The 23,015-nt window shown below is 39.7% G+C and overlaps 1 protein-coding gene across 2 annotated transcripts in view; it reads right to left on the reverse strand.

The window, feature by feature from the left end:
- LOC137278545 (calmodulin-like) overlaps positions 1 to 21,507 on the reverse strand; it is a 40,783-nt gene extending 19,276 nt beyond the window's left edge. The window contains exons 1-2 of one of the 2 annotated variants that reach the window (XM_067810977.1): positions 21,428 to 21,507; positions 21,236 to 21,352 (exon numbers count right to left, since the gene is read on the reverse strand). In XM_067810977.1, coding sequence (XP_067667078.1) covers positions 21,236 to 21,325 — 90 coding nt within the window. In that variant the 5' untranslated portion in view covers positions 21,326 to 21,352; positions 21,428 to 21,507. Of the gene's footprint in view, positions 1 to 21,235 lie in introns of both variants that reach the window. The other variant, XM_067810976.1, reaches the window with a different exon arrangement.
- Between the last annotated feature and the right edge of the window lie 1,508 nt (positions 21,508 to 23,015).

Here is a 23,015-nt window from a genome sequence, read left to right on the forward strand (position 1 = left end):
ACTTTGGATGAATCTACACCCCGGGTAGTCAGTAATCCCGAAATTGTCTATGCATCGGAATTTGATATCAGTATAATTAGTAGTCCAATTTTGTCCAGTCCTAAATCTTGTTTTCATCTGAAGCTGTATGTAGCAGTTGAGTGTTAATGCCGTGTACAGTTAACTCAGTGCAGGCCACCTCCCAGCTGTCTGTCTTCCTACGTCTTTCACACCGGACACCTCTATATGTCGCCGGTATTGCCCGTGTAGGCCCACGTCGGTCCCATAACCGCTCATCTTCGTGCGACGATCACTAATGCTACCAGTTTCAGTCCCTGTGGGTGTCATCAGTGTATCCGGCGGTATCATGGGATTCCTCCCACAATCCTTCACACCAACAATAAGAAGCCCCTTTGGAATGCGTATCTGTCAAACAGCGTCTATTTTGTTTTTCAGCAGGAGAAGTTCATTCTCTGCAACTTGCATATTCGTGTGTGCTACCAATACCATTATACGTATCAAAGGGGTGTATATATACCAGTTGATGCATAGCAGTACCACTGGTTACATCGCTCCATGGTCGAGCCGTAGACTCTCCTTGAAGTAGAGATGTGTGATGATTATAGAAAGGTATGTTGTATTCGATAATGAAAACCTACGTGTTCAAATCAACACGAATAGACCAAACATGGCAACTGAATATTAGAAATGTTTAAAACAGGAAATATACAATAAAAAGTATGAAAGTTTCCGAATTCTTTCTTACATGAAACCGACATACTTGTTTCAGACAGTATTTCTCTAATGTTGTTCAGTGCAACCTGCAATGCATATGTAGCCGACAAAGCACAAAAGGCATTTTACACTGACTGGCCCTTTGTGTTCCCTGTGTGCTGGCTACTGTCTTAACAACCACTTACAGTCCTGAGGCATGTGCCTAATTACCTCACAGCCTCTGAAGAAACTCGGACCTCTCCTGCCCAAAATTATGTTTGACACTTTTTTTCCCTTTCCAATCGATGTCCGGGAAGAATATGTTCCAGAAATGCAGGAAATTAGTTTGAGGTTCTGTTGATTGTGAGCGAGTGAAAGATTAGCTGTTGTCTGCCAATTGCTGGTGTAGATGACTGTGGAGTCTTTTTCATACTTCTCGTCAAGGAATGGTGCAGGAAATCATTCCAAAGATAGAATGTCAATATGGAGATTGCACTTTTCTCTCAAACCATTTTTGAGGTTCTTCAAACGTGCAATTCGTAATTTCCCACATCTTTTGTAATATTTTGACTGTATATATTTGGACAGGGTTAAAGGAAATTGTAGCTGATGCTATTCCCATTTTTTCCCGCTAAGGAAATGGAATCGAGCACTTCACGTTTCGATTATGTAGTTTAGGCAACATTCATTTTCATTCTCCAAATAAGGAACGTTAAGAATTGTGTTTGTCAATACTCTCGTGATCCGAGAGGAATTATTGGTGATCGACGGAAGACACGAGAGTTCCTTCTACCACTGCCTCTTTGATGCTATATGGAGATAGTTCGTGAATACCAATCCATTCATTCACTCCCCACATTATAACTTACACTTCGGAAATGTACCTGTATTTTTAAAGTGTACATTTTTACCGCGAAGGATGTGATACTGCCTAGTGGATAAAACGTTCATTTCATTGAAACGTTTTCAATTCTCAGAGGAGCCCATTCTGGCACATGGTCGAAAATGTGATGTAAATAGCTTTTATCCTATACGCTAGGTTCGGACAAATCTAAACCAGAACTATATATTTTTATTATTTATACCTAATTATATTTCAAGTCTCCTGTCACAGACATATGTGTTCATAACACTACAGAGTTACATTGTACTTCCCGTCTCAATGATTCAGAGCTGGCACATCTGAGTGATCGCATCCACCCTAGCATCTAGTAATTGAAAGATAATATCCCTGTAGTGATATAATACCATTTACTGCTAACCGTCAGCAACTGTCTCGATCCCGAGAGAAGAAGCCGGGACGTCATTATGTCCATATGTTACTGTTGAGTCTCTCGTGCCAACACCTCCTCGTGCTGTGCACAGCCTCGCCATTCCTTCCACTACGGATTCAAGGTTTTAAAGACGTCAAGGTATATTTAACTCAAAAACATTCCGTTTCCATGGAAATGGCGATCCAGCTGCCTGGCGATTTGGCTAATAGCTAATGATGTTACGCATAGGCCAAAAATTCATTAGCATCACTCTTTTTGCTGGAGATATTTGTTTGTAAAGTCTTCTTCCCTGGAAGTCACCCTTGTCATTACGTGTTGTAAAAATAAAAGTCATTAGACTATCGATTTAAGAGCTCGACGGAAGACATCGTGAATGGAGATCAGTTATACCTAAAGACAAGAACATTCTTGTGGACGCTGCTTTGGCTTTGGGAAGACCAAATTAGATGGATCGCACGGTGGTATGACCGGAACACAAACGACAAGAAGAGCTATAAAGAGGTGGAGAGCCTGAAATTGTGACAAGGTCGTGCATTGAAGTCAGTATTAAAAGATTACAAGGCTTGTTGATTAAATAGGATGTTACAAAACAAAAATGTTTATAATGCAGGTCCGTCTCAGGGAAATCGTTACCATTTTCTTGTTGACACGTCCATATTTCATTCAATTTGTATGGAAAGGAACATGAATTTATGTGATGAAGTATTTGATTTACAACTCGATTCTGGTGAATAAGCATTTGTATGCCGTTGATAGTACCCTGCAATGACATAACTTCAATGTAACTCTATTTATAGAATTATACAATATGTCTACAAACAGACGAGTCCATTGTGTGATTCAAAATATATCACCATCAAATACTGACGACACACGGTGTTTGTGTAAAGGTGTCCAAACACAAATCCATTTGATTACCATCAAACACTGTTGGCACTTCTTAATGCCTCATAAAGACATGTTATTCACATAGTTCGTGGTGGGTCGCATGGGTATATATAATAACTCCTTATGTTTACATTAGAGAATGCAGCTTAGAGGTGCTTCGCTGACTACCTTGAGTCCATCCTCTATTGAATATCAAGAAGTAAATCTGTGGCAAGTATTGTACGTAACAAGTCCACTTCAGGAGTCTAATACATATCAGTGACTGCTTGGGGACAGAAGCTTCAGGTGTTAATCCAGGCCTTGTCATTCCTGAGTGCAATATTCTTGTACTTAACTCCGTTTCACTTCACATTAATACAAGGTGTAAAACTACGTTCGTGTATTGTTAAACACATTAACCAGGAATCTTTAGTTAATCTAAAATCGCATTTGCTCTAGATATTTACTGAAGGCTGATGAGGTCACGCACAGTTATATGATATTGTTTTTTATTAATCGTTTTCACGGAGGAGGGGGCGTCTAAACTATGGGTAGATACAACCTGCTGCAATGTGTTCTTCGCTTGACTGTAAGATGAGGCAGTTAAACGGTAGACTTCGTTCCAAGGTCAGTGCTCATTTCGCAGTTTCTCTAGACGATACCATTATGTGTCAAACTAGGACACCAAGATGCTCACTGATTATTGTACTGATACGTATCCTTCAGATTACCGAGGAGCCACACAAACGGTTTTCAGGGACAAGAGTCCATCATCTGAGACTGAAAACTGGCGCACACGTCTTCTTGCTTGGAGTACAGGTTTCAGCCGAAATATGCACACAATGAAGCCAGAGCCATTTCGAAAGTACATAAAATGCGTGTTACTAGTATTCTCTTTTTGGAGTTTCCTGGACATCTTTATAATGCTTGACGAAATAAGCCACACCGTTTACGATCAGTGAGTCATGTTTTATCACAATGACCTGAATTTAGGAAAGTTATAGAGATGATTATAAAGTACTGCTAATACATCTTGGAGTATGTCAATCATATTTTCTTAATCATTTTCTTTGTATATTGCAGTATAACATGGACATATCCTGCAATATGTCATGTCGAGCTCAAGTGTCATCAGTCAGGATATCGCTAAAACTGCGTAAAACCATACTCATTTACAGCGTTGCCATCAATGAAACTACACAGCTGACCCATAACATTCATCTACACTGACATACATTACACCACACTGTGTAATGAATCGTGAAATGTTGCACGTTTAACTTGTATTTCGTTGACCGAGACGCCATAGTTTCCGTAGAGGCTCACGCTTTACATTCAACTTCCCACATTCCTATTCAATACACAGGTTGCAACTTCGACAAACTTTTGTGCTTACAACACATGAAAACCTTTGTTAAAAATCGACCATGTTGAGAACTTGAATTGAAAAGTTTCTTCAATTAGAAATCGATTCATATTTCCTTATTGAGAACATATTGTAAACACCAAAATCGATATTTCTTAAATGCACATATTGTTGGCCTTGATTGCCAAGCAGATGGTATGGCCGTTCATTATGGAAAACATCTAATTTGCCGTGTAACCCACTGTGATAACTCAAGCAGCCGATAGTAACGTATTGAGTCGTGTTTAAGCACTCGAGTGATATACAACCACTTAAGTAATTCATATCTCTGTGGCCAGATATGTACAGCAATTTGATCGAATTTACGACACACTATAATGAGCACATCGGCGTACACAGAGTCGACAGGCAGCTGAAGTTTGTGGTATTGGTTGTTGTCGATTTCAGGACCATGATGATTATTTCTAATATACCCGGTTTGTTTGATCAGGACGTATGTTGTTAATTGCATATTTAATACTGTCCAGAATGGCTGAGACAATGACATTTATGCACTGTGAACCATGTTCTGCCATTATGTACATTATGTATTATATAATTTGGTAATGTATACTATATGCGTAAAAACGATTGTTCTCTCCGTTTTAAACATTACCCGTTTAGCCCAAGAAGATTAGAATATTTGTAAGCATCAGTTCAATGTTATCTGATTTACTTTACATTTCTGTTTGTCAGTTCACTGTTCATTAAACATTCATAAACACGCGTTTCGTATATTTTATGTCAAATTTAGATATAGTAATGCTCTTTTATCCGACGTACAGTGTATCTGACTAAAGATCTCGTAACCGACTGTTGCTCATGAGAGTGAACAGCTATTCCTGGCAATGAAAAACATGTTTCAGCATTCGCGGTGCATTACTGTTGCATCAACTGATACTGTGACAGGTCAATATACGACTAACCTGGCGTGTTTGTTCCTTAACACCCCTTTCTGTAGGTGATGATGTCGAGGCATTCAGCTGCCACTTGACACGTCAGATGAATGATTGACATTTAATATGGGGGAGATTTCAATTTGATTTCCCCGAAGCGAGGACGCCGAAACAAGCGCTCAATATGCTGACATCTCAAACGACAATATAACCACAGTGGTTCATGACAGGAACACACCTGGAGGCAGAAGGTATTCTGCCGAGATGCAAGCTCAGCTTCATCACCTGGAATGAGCATAAGACGAAAAAAGTTTCTTTAAAATCTACCAAACCCTACCTCACTGTCTTGACTTGCTTGTTTCTGCATAGCGTTCTTTGCTGTCGTTGAGTCGATGTGCTGGTTAATCATACCGTCCCTGTTGTCACAGGCACCGTCTCACCAGCTTGGTATACAACTCCGTTAGCGCACAGATGTGCTAGCTAGACTAGACCGGAAGTCACGTTACACGGAGACAAGGCTCAATGCGCATAAGATCACCATCTGAATGTTTGCGGGATACTCTCACGGGATCTGTCCCAAAATTCGCTGAGAGCTCCCACAGTTAATTTGATCCGAATCCGGATTAGATTCAGGTAATTAGGAGCAAAAGGGTGTTTATCCCTTTCAGCACAGTGCAAACCGCACTAATTCAGAGGGACCTAAGTGTAGGGCGAGAGGCCTCCTGTCTCCAATGCTGTCTCTGTCACGTTTGTCCATTGACAGACAGCGTTTCTGGCTAAAAATAATCAACGTGTTTGATCTAGTTTCGCGTTCAGCTATCATCAGACAACAGGATCATCGTCAATAACCTATGGTTGTTAAGACAAGCGTTGTCGCTGTTAACGGTGCTAGCTGCTGGCGAAAGCTCGCGCCAACCTCGCATACCTACAGTCAGTGTGCTTTGAGGAATACCTACAGGTTCCCTGCCAATACCATTACTAATTATCTTCATTTAGTATATTCCAATTAGTTTCGGGTAATACAATCACATATCACTCTCCAGCCAATTCGCTTCACAGAGGGAGTAATGGGTCGTGCATGATTACTTACCGTTGTTGATTGGTCTAACTGCTGCCTTTTCATTAAGACGCCGATACATATAATCCCGGAATCAGATTTACACCAACAACTGTCAGTTGCATATGGGGCGTCTTCGACACGATATTTTCTCAAAACTAATTAAATGTTAAGATTAAACATGTACATTACCTACATCAAGTATGAATAAATATATGGTTGCAATATGGTAAACTATGGTAAAATGCATGAAGTAGATGTTCTTACCGTGATGTTTAAAGGTGAAAATAAACTGTGCATTTGCATTTTACAGTTTCCATAAGCACATTTTAACACATAGCATATCATTGCACTAAAATGCGGATGATAGTTTACACAAGGTTTTTCGATTTATGGAAGAGTACAGGCGTCGAGTTGTTTATGATGATGTACAACGTTGTCAATCAGTTAAGTCTTGCTTGAAATGGATATATGTTCCACTGAGCCATTATATTTAGTACAGATGACCTGACGTGTAGAGCTGCTAGAAGCTGCTTAGGCTGTAATATCATCAAAACACGTATCCACGTGTAAAAGTATCGCTTCTTGGTTGAGCTTGCATCTGTCGCATTTTAAGCTGATTATAGAGTACATATTGCAGCCTCGGGTTAACACTGGACTTGGGTTGATACTTGACTTGACGAATCATACCATGGTATGAACAATGAATTTGTCATGCTACCTTGTTTTCACCTTGAATCTAGCATCATACCATGGTATGAACAATGAATTTGTCATGCTACCTTGTTTTCACCTTGAATCTAGCATCATACCATGGGCCCACGGGTGCCTCACGTGAGATGGGATGGGACATATGTTTTCGCGAACACCTAGTATTTGACTCATACATGTACTCTCACAATGTTAATCAATGGATTATGGACAGACCGCGATCATACTCTCCTATATTGATGAGTACGACAATATCCATGCTAACAAAATTAATACACATGATCATAATATCATTAGCATATAGGCGGACTTGTACAGTAGACTCTTAAGTACTCTAGGAGATGGAAAGGGTTTTATCTTTTTCATTTACACTGCATTTGTCATGCTGGCTTGTGTTTAACGTGAAACGAGTATAGTACGTATCATCCGTATCATACGTTTACACCGAGTGTGGAACCATGCGATTGGTTTTCACTGCATTTGTCATCGATTGAATAATATCATACTGCCATGTGTCATTCGCCTAATGCCAGGTTTACACCGCATTTAGCATTACACCTGAATTTGTCATGCTGACTTGGGTTAAGACAGAAACTGACATAATGCCATTGGTTGACATTCAATCGTTGCAAGCTCCATCCTTTACACCAGTTTAACTTGAACGGTTCCTGCCTGGGGCTCTGTGTCAGCACCAACACCATCATCAGTGAGTGTGATTATATAGGCAAGCTAATACCAGGGTGGAAACATCAGCTCCACCTCGGTAGTGTAACGCGTGGCCATGGATGGGGGTTCTCCATGTCACCTCACAGAAGCTCCAAACAACGTGAAGAGTATTGCATACTGAATGACATGGCAGTCGGGGCAGAGGTGCGTTCTGTGAGATGTCCCTTGGCATTAAAGTATAATCTTTTTGTTGTATGTCATACCCACGAGTGTTGTGCAAATAAATGACGAGGATCTGTAATTTCGACAATATAGTCCAGTGACTGAGATCGTAAGGATCCGACTACACAATTGGGATAAGATGGCAGGCATGACAAGGATTCCCTGCCACTTGTCGCGCATTTCGCTAGGTATCGCAGAACACCAGTTTCGTAGTAGAGTGACAAGGTGTTTTTATACCTCAGAGTAGATATGTTCACCTCGTTCTGCAGAAACAACCCACATTGGGGTGATTTTACCGTTGATTACATAGCCTGTCATTCCTGTAGGACCATGTCGACTCATGTCGAGACATTAAGATCGGTCATTCTCTACATCGTCTGTCATTCACGCAGGAAATAACCATATGGAGACGTTAAGGACAACCGTTGTCTAAATCATGTGTCATTTCTGCAGGGCACATCAATAGGGAGACGTTAAGATCAACCGTTGTCTAAATCGTCTGTCATTCCTACAGGGCACATCCATTGGGAGACGTTAAGATCAACCGTTGTCTAAATCGTCTGTCATTCCTGCAGGACACACACATAGGGAGACGTTAAGATCAACCATTGTCTAAATCGTCTGTCATTCCTGCAGAGCACATCAATAGGGAGACGTAAAGACTAACCGTTGTCTAAATCGTCTGTCATTCCTACAGGGCACATCCATATAGGGAGACGTTAATATCAACCGTTTTCTACGTCGTCTGTCATCCCCGCAGGACACATGCATAAGGAGAACAACTGCTTTTTCTCTCGTCTGTGACTTAACAACTTGAAGATTTACTCATATGAGGATGTTCAGAAAAACTGTTATCAAGATGACTTGTATTTCAATCGTTATCTGTGGTTGAATTTCAGACAGATCTACTCCCACTGTCTTTCATGCGTTTAACATGGGATTGTAGTTCGGAACAACCTCTCTATTAATGTCGTATATTTAAAGTAATATATGCTACGGGTTCAGCAATTCTGGCATAATTGCTAAGAGTTCAGAACACTGTCAACAATACTATGTGTTATACATAGTAATACTGCGTGTAGATTTATATTTTGTTAACTTTCAAGTTGATATTTCCAGGGCCTGAAAATATGTTTGTAAAATATTAACACATCCAGCTGACACGAGAGATGCAAGTGTCACACCAGATCATTGCGTATACATATTTACTAAGTGATGTCCCTGTCCGACTTTTGTGAAAATCTTGCCAATGGAGTCTTATTTTGTCCTGACAGGTCCTGTTTGTGTATTGTGTTGCTAGGATTGGTCATTCTGCCTCACACTATTCCACGCGGATATTTATTACAAATGTCTTCTCCCTCAACAAAAGATGTTTTCACATGTCATTAGTGTTTTTAACATTTAAATACGGATTAATTAAATTCATAAAATGCTTTGACAACTTTATCAGCCACAGTTGATGGGTGGTGATGCTATTTTTCTATTCAAAGGTATTTCTTTTATGGTGTGTTTGTATTGTGTATGTGTAAACAATGGTTTCAGATTCTACTTTTGATGATGAATACGCCCCTAAAAGATTTGATGAAAACATTCCCACGCCACTGGCAGCTTTAGTTTGTCTCTCGTTTAGAACAGCTCAAGAAGTGTCGGCAGAGTGTGCTTGAAATTTTGGTCATATCATCAATATTGAGAGAACACATCGACCTTTGCTCTCGAAGTGCACCTTGCATATTGACACAATTACCATAGTTACCGAGTTGTATTTAATTGAAGGGAAACGGTTTGATTTGGAAGTGGTTCGGCTTGAGTCGAGAGCTGAATGTCGTTAATCCTATCAGTTCCTCCACTGCCCGTGTCGCCATCGATTTTATCGAAGTCGGTCACAAAACCGTGTTAAAATAACTCTCAAATCCTGTCCCTGGAATAATTTCAAGAGTGCCAGGAGAAGGTTGCCCACATATTCTACAGAGTAGTTGTCGCACCTCGGCCAGAGCTTAATGTACTATTCCGAGATCGATTTAATCGAATTTTCAACACATTATTTAAGGAGTTCTTTTTAATTCTATGAAGAAAGCCAACGTAAACTTCCTGGTTGTGTTCACTGAATCTCATATTAAATGTTTATAAGGACTCTTTTCTCGACACATGTCTTTAACGCCACTCGCCTGTCTCCGCCAGAATTCGGCAAGATTCGTGATTGGTCATTCTTCCACTTTTCTTTCAATTGACGGCGACTTTATTGATATTAATGGAGCATTCTGTTATCGTGCGCTGACTTGGCCAGGTCGTATAGGGGAAGTGTGGACTGTAGACAGTATGTGTATGATGGAACTCAACCAGTGCTCATTCAATCGATACGTGCCGATACTCAGGTTGTATTTTAGCGAACTGCGTTCAACATACCGGAAACAAATTTTGACCAACCCTGTGTTTTGACACAGTGCAAGCATCGTCAGTCCTCTTGACTCCAGTGTTACCGTGAATTCACACACTTTCCGAACAGTGCTTGCATAAATATCAGACTGTATCGGTTGCGTTAGGTCATCGTTCAGTATTTTGGATGTTCCAAATTACATTGTGTCTTCGGGAAGTGAGTATTAGTAACATCTAACCGAAACATATTTCTTGTTAAAACTTTAAGATGCTATAATTGTATCAAATATTCAACTTTGATAAATACTCTTTTAAATGAAGACGTATACTAAAAAGACGAGATGATGCAATATGTTCAGATATTTCTAAGACAAAATCCTGTTGCTGTGTTACGCGCGCATGACTAGGGTAGGTCTACAATTCCCAGTAATTCTTAACTTCGTGTAGTTATTCTGTCATCTGTATCCGTTTCTCATGAATACCTATGAGTAGAACATTTATAGAGGCCTAACTCTTACCTGAACATGGCGCCAAAACGGAGGAGATCAACTTCTGTTTGGTTTCATTTGGTCAAACACGAGAGCAATAACGCCAGTATTAGCTGACAGTAACTCTTCGTCGTTCCTGATTGATCATTAATTATTGATATTTCTCGGAAGCCAGCTATTTTCAGACCAGTTATGAGTTATGTTTACATTCCGAAACACAAGTGGCTTCAACATCTGCGAGACATCGCATGGCAGCAAGAGTGCATTCAAACCTTCCTTTGAAGTATTTTCAAGAACGCGTAAATGATTTCTTCTGTTGTAAGTGAGCACGAGAGTTCATCAGCTCCTTTTTAGGCTAGGACCATGACAAATACCCACGTGGAATGTACAGATATAGCACATCAATTCCAGTTGTCATTTCCAAATACAAATTCTGAAGGAGTGGGTCGAGTTGACGAATAACCTTTTAATAACTTTAACTGGGAGTTTTTAAAGTTCTAGACAACCGTAGGAAAATTATGTTGCCTGGGATTGTACAGTATAATTTGATCTAATCATTGATTTGAAATAAATTTGTAACTGAAACGCGATACTTTCATCTAATAATAATATCGATGCTGATATAATGATGGCTATTAATAAAGCGCATGTTTCCTCAATGCACTTGTGCATGCTCAAAGCGCTAAAACATTATTACCCCAGATATCCCAAACTGCCTTTGAGGTATATGGCTTATCCCACCGGGTACCCATTCAGTCATGAACAAACTCATTTACATAAGTTGAGACCACATGTTCCACAAGTACTTCATTGTTGTTCAGGACTGAAGTCCTGGAAACTCTCAGGATTTACCAAAATACGGTCACTCATCCATGGACTTCTGCGACGAACATCGCTTAATTTCAACTGATTTGTGACTTAGACTCTATGCACATTTTCATTCAATTTGTTTTTCAGTTCCAAATGATAGTTACTCTTTGAATTATCATATAATATATATGTTTCATCGGTGTAATTGATTATTGTTTTTGTTGCTTTTGAAGTTGATATTTTGTTAAACGCCGCACTCAGGAAAGACAAAGCTGTGTGATGGCGACCTGAAGATAATGGAAACAGTACCAGACAATCAACAGAACGACGTCACGAGGGCGACGTCAGTGAGTCTGACCACCCGATCCAAAATGGAACCTGTATGTGTCTGGATTCATGTGAAACATTGGCTGCAATGGGCTCCAGTTTCCACAGTTACCGGACCTCTGACAGTTACTTCATCTCTACATGGTGAACCAAAACTGATGTTTAGGGTAACATTTGCAAAATTACACGGACAATTCAATCAAAGTATTCTGTCATAATCTATTATCCGGACACATCGTTGTTAAATTTAATCCCTATATATCCCCCAAAAGAGACCAATTGTTTTTATATCAGTGATGTCATCCTCCGTATGGCCCTAATGTTCACGTTGGCGGGACGAACGTCTTCTGTGCTCTGAAGATATCCATGCATTGAGTTTTATTTGTGTTTTCATTCCATATCCTAATCTATTATCTGACCGAGTAAAGTCAAAATGAACGAAGTATATACTCAGTTAGCGTGGTAAATTCACTGATAATGTCATCAGTGTCGTGTGTCCGTCGCTCCGGCGTTGTCGCCCACGTTCGACTGAATGACCGCATCAGAACATAGAGGTCAACAGGAAGTGGGTCGAGGGAGGGGGTGTACTGGAAGGCCAGAAGGCCATGTTTCGCAATACTTCAAACAATCCAGACACTCTGCCCGCTTAAGCTTGTGTCAAGGTACATTGCTTGGCCGCTGTTTACTTGTACACGATTATCGTGTATGGATTCTGGAACGCTGACATGAATGATCTACTTGACGTATGGATTACAAGTATGTTGTTTGAATGATACGTATGAGATGTGAATGGTAAGCGTGATTGATTCATGGTGAGAATGACGTATGAATGATGATTATGGTGAATGAATGATGAGTAATCTATCAAATATGGATAGCATGATATAGGAAGTATGGCATGAGTGTGATAGAAACAGAATGAGAATGATGAATACGATATATGAACATGGGGATGATATATGAATAACGAGTATGGTATGTGAAAAATGACTATGATATATGAATGGATATGGTGTATGAAGAATGAGTATGATATATGAATAATGAGTATGGTATGTGAATGATGATATAGAATAATGAGTATGATATTTGAAGAATGAGTATGGTATATGAATAGTGAGTATGACATATGAAGAATGAGAATGATATATGAGTAATGGGTATGACGAATGAATGATAAATACGAAAGATCAATAAAAAGTGTATTTGAATGAACGAAAGGTGGAGCATTTATACATTTTTAGTCTTGTAAGAAATTATTGAAAGGAACGAAGACAAGGCCAAACAGATGTTTACGGCGAATGAATGAGTTGACAAAATGATTGCTTGCATAAACCAATAAGCATGAATGAACCTTATTCTCGTCTGTGTATGGCTCTTTGGACAAGTAAAACGAAGACTATACGCGGCAGTCGACGTCCATGAAGTTAGACATTCGATCTGTTGTTACCATTTCCCGGGAACACAGGCGACCAGGTTGAATAGAGATGAAATCCTGTGCACTACAACTTTTCAAATATTAATGACGGCCATAGCCAGTTCAAATCGACATAACTGTCAGTGTAGAGAAATCGATTCAAGAGTGCTTTACGTCTAATGCTTTTCAAGTACAATGCAAGGCTGCTTTTAAATATACGACATACCTTTGGATTTAAGTCAGGAAATGTTTGCTTGGGCATTTCAACACGTGACCGAATGGCAGCACTCGATTTTCGGGCGGACAAGATCTAGGTTGTTGCACTGACTGGAATAGTATGATAGGGATATTGAAACCTGTTTTGTAGGTTTTTCAGCTATTTCTATATTTAGATGAATAAACTTGACATCAAATGGTCACTCACAGCTATGAGATTCTGATTGAGTAGTTGAACTGTTTTCGTTTATCTCATAGGTATGAGACGCTGATTCAGTAGTTAAACTGTTTACATCGACCTCACAGCTACGAGACTCTGATTCAGTAGTCGAACTGTTTACATCGACGTCACAGCTACAAGACTCTGATTCAGTAGTTAAACTGTTTACATCGACCTCACAGCTATGAGACTCTGATTCAGTAGTTAAACTGTTTACACTGACCTCACAGCTACGAGATTCTGATTCAGTAGTTGAACTGTTTACATCGACCTCAGAGCTATGAGACCCTGATTCAGGAGTTGAACAGTTTACACTGACCTCACAGCTATGAGATTCTGATTGAGTAGTTGAACTGTTTACATCGACGTCAGAGCTATGAGACCCTGATTCAGTAGTTGAACTGTTTATATCGGCCTCACAGCTATGAGACTCCGATTCAGTAGTTGAACTGTTTACGTTGACCTCACAGCTATGATAGTTAGGGAGATTCTCGTTCTGTAATGCAACGCGTGAATGAAGATCGTGTCGTGGTGGGTAAGGCATCACCAGCACTGTCGACAATCGGATTACTGAGTGACTGAAATGGCGACACTGCTCAGCGCCGTTTGGACATGGCAGTGCATAATGATGTCAGCAGGTTTTGACGCGGTCCCATCCCAAAGTCCTTTCTCTCCGGAGGGTTATTAGAAGGTCTGCTTACAAGACAGAAGTTTCGATTCACGGTCACATACTTTAAGAAATAGACAAAACGGTGGTACTTGTAAACTTGGATGTGGGGATTATAATACTTCAGGGCAAAATTAATCACATTTTTATGGACTAGGCCAAAGTGGGGATAACACGTAAAACGGACAATAGAAATCAAAAGGGTCAATCGTCTTCCAAATGAAAAGATCCGCAGAGGGAAATGCCCTAAATTGGGTGATTCATGATCTGGGTTAGAATAGCTATTATTGACCTATGTTGGTCGCAAGGGGCGACCAACAGGATCAAGTGGTCAGATTTGCTAACATGATTGACACGTCATCCTATCCCATTTGCATATATTGATGCTCATGCAGTTGACCACTGGATTGTCTGATCCAGATTCGATTATTTACCTACTGCTGTCATATAGCTGGAATATGTGCTGAGTGCTTCGTTTAACACCAAACCAACCTTAACTGGGTAAAATTATACATCAATGGAATTTGTACAGTTTCTGCTGCAGCGGGGTGTTTTGTGTCCGTTTGATTACACAGCCTCTGACAGGTAGTCACTGTGTGGAATACAACAGAGGGCAGCAGGTGGTGGTCTTGTCTGGCAGAAAAGTGCATTGCTTTTTTCTGGAAACCTAGACTGCAGCATATCACATTCTATACCGATACGTCGATCAATGACAGAGTCCAGGAGTCACGGCAAAAAGTGAACGGCAAAACATATTGTGGGCACCATGTTTCAAAGAGACATTTTTTGCGCAGTTTTAAGAGACACCACTGTTAAAATATAAGCCAGACATGCATAAGCCAATTCCTTCACTGTTCAATGTATGAGTTCATTTGCTTTTGACAAAATAGGTTCATCTATAACTTGCAACTTAAATTGTCACAAGCCCAAGAAAGCTTAAAGTGAATTTTTCAGGGAAAGATCCATTTTGATATTCACAAAGATGAATGCATGGCAAACATATTACAGTTTGTAATTGGATCAAATGTGTCTTTGCCAACAATTTAGAATGATAAAATTTTCCAAACTGAAATAAACCTAAAATAATTGAATTTCACATTTCCATATGACTACAAATCAGAAACTGTAAAAAATTCATTGATGTAAAATTATAGGTCGTGTTAAATGTTACAGAATGTGAAAGCAATACACTGAATATTTGAAATTTGCCTGAAGAATTATATGATCCAGGTGACGGCAACGCTCGTCCTGTTATGAGATACACTGTGGTAACACTGATTTCAAAGGGTTTGTTCATTTATATTGCAGCACGTCAGCTGATCGCGGGGATGGACATAGTTAGCCAGGCAGAACAAGATACGGCAAGCACAATGTATAATCTCTTTCTTGGACTAGTGTTTGACTAGGGTAGACATATCATGTGAGAGACACGCAACGTACGCACGCACGCAAGCGGTGGCAAACACGTGCATGTTGCTATAGATGTACAGTATTCATTCATGAACGGAACGTAAAACCTTAGCTCATCTCATGTGTGTACAGATTCTAATAGCCAGGGTTTACAAGTAATATGCAATAAAAGTATATTATTTTTTCTACTGAAATATTAATGAATAGTTTAAGATCTAAAACACAAAACTGTACACAACATAAAGTACGTTGCACTAACCATGTGTTAGGTTTGATGCTTTCTGATATGTTTTACAAATCGTCTATTAGTAAAAATATCAATTTACTAACAACAGTGTGCAAGCATTAACTCGATGGCGCAGATTGACAGCTACATCCGCGTCAGGCTTCTAGATACCATTAAACCACAGTGGTGCAGATATTCCTGATAACTATATTCTCCGTGTGAACTACTGACACATAAAACATCTCTTAACGAACACTTCATCCAATTTCTTCAGCAGACTCAGGACACTGTTATTGGCATTTGCATAAACATGGGTCTCTTGACAAAATATGAAAGGACTTAATGCACAGTATTGTTAGATATTGACGTAATCCCTGGACCGGTACAAACGCAATTTCCTTCTACCGTGTGTAGTCTCGCTCATGAATCTCCGTACTCACAAATTGAGGATGCTTGCAGATAGAAACAATCGGAAACAGATATTCCGTCCTGAATACAGAACAGTAGGAATGATTAAACAAGAAAGGTATATACCCATAACGCAATGAAGCCATCACGACATGACAATCATTGTCTGGGATAGAAAGTCAATTGCGTAAAGGTTTCGCTGGTCAGTCAAAAACACATGGCATGTGAAGCATGTATCTGTTTTCCACTTTGCAATATTGCTAGATTTGCTGAAGTATATCTAGGGAAGCGTGTTTTGAAATAATGTCCGATGCGATTTCCTAATTTGACTTGTACCAGACTGTCCCTTTGAACAAGTGACTAATCATTAGAAAAAAGTCATATATGTATGACGCATGGCACTGGAGTGGCAGGATACGTCCACCTTTCCTCGATCATCTAGTTTCATCGCTATTTTATTGCAATTCATGAACACATGCTCCAGATAAGGTCGCAATAGTACCACTGACTCTCCTTTTAAAAGGGATATTCTATGGGTGAGGAAATGTGTTTGTCGCGTCTATCTAATATGTTACAGTAAGACAGTAAGATTTTTGTGAGCCCTAAAAGCGTGGATAGTAGTTCATTCATTAGTCCACTGGTTTCCCTGACCCACATTTAAACCTCAGCAGGCCGTCCAAATGTAAGCAGAGAAAGAATAACAGTATCCTAATATGACAGTAAACATTGGTAGTTGTATGCCCCACAAGTCCCAGAATTTGCCCGGAAACCGACGACTGCAACCGACCTTGAAACAGATCTAGAAATGTAAACACGTTACACTCTCATTTATTGATCTGTCCAATCTACGCTACGAAGCTGTGCTGATATTTCATTGTCATGAAACTGTTTCTGTTCAATTATCTATGCATCTACGTCACTGTTCTGAAAGACTGCATTGCCTGCATTGTGTTCGTTGTCACAAGCTGCCTTTTATTTCCTGTTGATGGTCGTATGATTATGGGTTATGATTTGGGTGGAGACAGTAAGTCTCTCATTATTTTAGTTGTTCTGCAAAATTGGTACAGCCATAGAATTCCGTTGTTTGGGAAAAGTGTAATGAAAACATCTTACATTATACGTCCTTCTGTTCTTATGCTGTATGTATTTCTTTTGAGGCACATTAATTAAAATAGCAACGTTTGAAGAGCGGACGGCTGTTGTATATATATTCAGGAATATTCTGTATATTTTGTTTGCAATTTGGGACCATAGACGAGTGGCGACAGGTGAAGTTTAAACGCAAACAGAATATCTGCCTGAGTAACTGTCCAGTAGTAGCCAGTGACCAAGCAAATCAGTGATTTAAAGCAAGAGCAAAGATCACATAGACAGGTGAGAAAGGGATGTGAAAACGACCTAGGTAGTATTTATATAACGTATATTTTGCGCGGAGGAGCAAGTAGACATACAGTCAAAAATGCCATAGTTTTCATTAAAATCCCATTTCTCTTGACGTACTTTTTCCAGTGAAGTTGGAGAATTTTTGTCTAGCATCAAAAGCTTTCTTTTGCTGTTCACTTTATAGTTTGAACCAAACTTGGTTCCAACCAAACTTTCTTTCTGAGGAGACTTAATAGGTTATGAAAGAGGCTAGAGCCATATTCTTGGATTGTCGGTATGGCAGAGGCCGATTCTAACACATGCACACGGTCCTGATGGTCAAGTACACCTTTCTTATCTCAACGTGTCCTGTAACATTAACTTCATCCCTTACTGGCCTCAAGGATGTTTTATGCTCCATTAACTGTGCGACCTCTGGAAGGATTGTCGACCGTAATGACCACCTCAGCATCCAAGAACACGTAAGCCACATGGCAGGTGATGGGTGTTTGTCTTCATTGTTTGTGGTGATGTCAAACATACTGCCCAAAAATGAAACGCGTGGGAGATTTTTTTAAATCCATTAATTACCTATTGCGTTGAAACAATCGTCAAAATATGTGACAAAAGTGTAGATAACATGATTTTACACAATTCCATAAGTCGATTTCACTTGCAAATGTCTTACAAGGCAATCGCCACAAAGCAACAGAAATCAACTTCCAGTTGAAATTGTGCAGCAATGAGTATTCACTGTCTAGCAATAAAAATCCAGATTACTTTCAGAAATTGGCATTCGTTTTGATGCCAAATTATTACGTCACGTCTTAACTCTTAGGCACGGAACATCGCCATTGAAAGCATGCATGCTGGAGGTTACCAATCTTCTGCTGCCAGGCGTCTGAATGTTAATCTGAGCACGATATCACGGCTTGCTGCTAGCTGCACCCAAACAGGTATAACGAATGACCGTCCCCGTACGGACAGACCTCTAGTTAACGCTGCAGCTCAAGAATGATACATCCGGGTACTACAGTTTCGTAATCGTACTGCCACGGGTGTGAGCACAGCAGCCAGGGTGCCTGGACTTTAGAGCATATCCGGTTAGAACAGGTTGGAAGAGATTGGTCTGAGCGCCACCAAAACGACGTCGGGGTCGTTCTTCGTCGTCAGCATCGCGCTCAACGTCTCCGATATCTAAAAGTATCCATTTTGTTGTATAGACAATACCTTCTTCGAAACTGGTGTAAAATTTCATACACTAAAGTATATTTGTGGACGAGTTACGATTCAAAATACAACATTTTTGCAACAGATTTCTCGTAAATGCGTTTCTTTTTTGGATAGTATACTTCTACTGTTTCACCATAGTTACAACAGTTTCAAAAGCCTAGACTAAAACTAGACATATTAAGCGTCGTGCATTTCAGAACGGCCTTTGTTTTGACCATGCTCTTCAAAGACAGTTTCAGGCAAGTTCAATGGTTATCTACCTTAGAGGGACTAGGCTCTGCTGTGAGATTTGTGTAGATTAGAAGGTCGAGGCCTTACGAGTGACAATCTTCTTTTTCCAGGGGCACATAACTCAAGTATGTGACACCTTCCAGAACTGTATCTAAGGACACCCCCTTGCTGTGTGGCATTGTTTTCTACTGTGAAGAATGGACACGTTGGTGCGTGACAGTATTGTTGACGGGTTGTTGAGTCCTCAAAACGAAAACAGCTTTTCAGAAAATATGAATATGTGACGTCATGATGATCAGGAAATGAAATATGATACAAATGTATGTTTTGCTGTATCATGGCAACTATTGATGCATGACTGGCTTCACGGTTTAGTCAATAATGTTAGTTTTCTTCAAACAAATGACAGGACGTAAAGACCGTCTCTAAGTAATTACATAACACAGTGGTATATCGACCTATATATTGGCTTGTTTCAGTGAACGATGACACGTTTCCTTGGTTCAGTGTGTTAAGCTGTGTGGGTCGGCAATCGAAAAAACCCCCGATCAAACTGGCTTTTTGTGTTAAGTCCACACTATTTTTATCTATAATGGTGAGCTCTTTCTTTGGCCGTATTCACATACTTAATGGTGTTTATCTGTCCTAAATTTATGAAGATATAATTATCTGACATTCCTACATTGTCACGTGTACCTCCGTGTTACCCCAAGTGCAGAGAAAAACATACACCGTTGAACATTTTGCTGAAAACATACTGAAACTTTACAAGGCTTTTAAACCACAAATGTTTTACCCGTATGAAATACATGACGAATAACCATTTTTTCCGTGTCATTATTTGTTATCGTTATTAAACATTGCTGTATGTTTTCTTTATGACAACACTGGGGGCCAATATGATTGGCTCAGCCTCTTTCGTTGGACAGTCGGTGTTCGTTTCAGTCTGTACACTTTCTAACACATTTTGGTATTTTGGTATTATACTGTACATATTATTCCCATTCATGACAATTCCTGAAAACATATTTTATAGACAGTATCATGAACATATGAAAAACCGTTCTGTCAGTAACGTTTACGCATAAAAAGAATTCCAGACGTATTAGAAATGTTGTGTTCAATGTGATAATAAATTTGGGCGGTGGAGATGGGGGAGAAAGATGTTTAAGTCCGAATAATGTCTAATGTATATAGGTTGTTATGAATGCAACACCATATCGCCACGCGCAACAAAATATAACGCATGCAGATTTATGTCAAGTCCTGGCAGCGAAACATGTACACGACAGCCGCAAAATTACATACTCATATGGCGAGTGAAATGCGTTTGAATTTGAATTTGATAACAATACAATAAGGTGCACCTGAAAAGCGATCATTGAAAGTTTTACTTAAATTACACTGTCTCGCGGATTCATGAATAAGGCCCACGGAAGATGATATATAATTGTATGAAACTGAACCATTCGTATTGTAATACAAAACACAACGCAAGATTCACTGTGCAATGACAACATTCGTTCGAGGTTTCGTATCCAATTAATGTAAAATTGCGCATCAAATAATACAATGTTATGAGAAGTTTTGAGAATGTTGTAAATAGAACGTTGGAGCTCATGGATAGGTCCCCTCGGAAATGTAAATAAACATGACTGGGTCCTATGACATTTCAGTATGGAGGACATTCTGGCGACATTTACCTTTGAAAATGTCATAGTCCCAGACTTTATGATGAAGAAATCTTTGTTTTGTCGGTGTTAAGTGTTGCATACTACTTAAATGATATTAAGGACCACCCGAGGTATTATGTCATGCTAACGGCATTCTAACTGTGGCACGACTGGGGTCGTCCTTTGAATGCTTTGGGGAGTGTTAACTGGTACCTTGACTCCAAAATAGGAACATTTTTCTTGTCGAAATTCTCACGTTGGCAACACTGCACTACGTACTACGCCGGACAGATTCTACAAGTAAAATTATCTGTAAGACTTAGTTCAATTAACTTGTCATTCAAGGTGACTTAATGTCAGATGGAGTGGTATGTTGTACTCACAACCCGTTTCACGTGAGCTTTCTCCGCCTCTCTCGCGTGCTCACGTCCAGCACGTGCAATCCCTGCACACGCACTTCGACCGAAAGGCATCAGAGCTGACTAGGCCACAGGCACGATCTGAAGACAGAGATGACAGGTTTCACTCTAACCATACATTGATTTCATATGCCGATCCTAAGCATATAGTCTCACCAGCAGATCGACCTCTCCAACCAACGGAACCGCCAATATATAGATCTCCGAAGTCGATTCACTCTGTTACACAAATTCATTTTTAAATACCCGGATGTCGATTGTTCAACTCACAAAGACAATACTTGAATTGAAACAGTAGAAGAAACGTTATTGTTACGAAGAGGCAAGGCTTGTGGACCTCAAGGGACCCTAGTCTTGTTTGTTCCAGAACAAAGGAAAACCTATTTCAGATGGAGGCACCGACGACTCATGATTTTATAATGTTTCTGAGACAATACCTTTACCACCCAGTGAGTCTAGTTGCTGTATACATACAAAAATATATTGATTCCTTGAAACCGAACCCCGAGAATTACCTTTGTAACGCCTCAAATAGATCTCTCTCCTGCGCCGGTCACCTGTTCATTAACTCGAAAGCTGATCTTGTACTCGGCTATACAGAATGGCATCAAATGAAGTGTGTTTGTTTGGTTCATTACGTATTAAATGTATAGTTCTTGTCTGTGATAACGCCACCCATTTGGCCGTACGCGATCAAGTATTATTAGTCGCCCCTTCTTTTCCTATCACCTGTGCTGCAATGAATAAAGCGTAGGTGTCCACGGGTCGATCCCTGGCCGAATTATAGCAAACTATGGTACTTGTCGCTTCCCTGCCTGGAGAGTCAGTATACCGTGCGTGTAATTTCAATATATAACTGCGTTATGGTTATTCAGTGGGTAAACTCGATAAACGAGCAAACCTGTCTCTAGATTTTGTCATTGTTCATTTGAAAAAAACACATGTTTCCATTGTTTACCAGAAGACGTACTCCCGTCTTTTATGTGGCTGTATTATCGTGTGGTTACCTGTTAGACATTGAAACCATTACTATCGCTGGATACCATTTTAAGAAGACAGACAAAATGTAACAGTATGTTCAGAAGTCGATACTGAAAGTGTTTCATGGGTGAATTCCCTTAGAAGGATTATGCAGCGGAAGGCAGGTTTTACAATGAAAGGGAATAACTAAAGTATACGTATATAAATTCTGTATAAGCTACGGTCACTGTTCAGTGTTTAAAGTTTAGTGATTCAACACCATTATGTACCTAAATAAGACTGAAAATAGCAGATGAAATGTTCTTTTTTAAAAATTTGAAACTGATGTATATCTAATGAATTATCTCCATACATATGGAAACATCTATACTTTCACATGATTCATATCATTTGTAAAATATCTCAGTACAATAACGCCATACATATTGGGCGTGTCAAGAGACGAACTGTTGACAAATTGTAATGACATTCGTTATTCCCAAGCATCACATGCTATCAACAAATTAACTGAACACCTTTTTCAGTCTCACGTAGTTCTTTGTAAAGCTCATTCATTTTCTCGCTTTCCAGCGTCGACTTTGGCATTTCAATACTTAGCGCCAGGAATAACCATTTCTCAGGAGACGAGTATGGTCCTTAGTTTGACGTAGATACTTCGACATTGATTACTTCATCATTTGTAAAAACCTTTAAATACGTCATCGATCCTTTTACGCTGAGCGCAACTGTTCCTGGGGGACATGGGTATTGTATAACGGTTGCT

This window comes from Haliotis asinina, chromosome 3 (assembly GCF_037392515.1).
Source record: "Haliotis asinina isolate JCU_RB_2024 chromosome 3, JCU_Hal_asi_v2, whole genome shotgun sequence".
NCBI lineage: Eukaryota > Metazoa > Mollusca > Gastropoda > Lepetellida > Haliotidae > Haliotis > Haliotis asinina.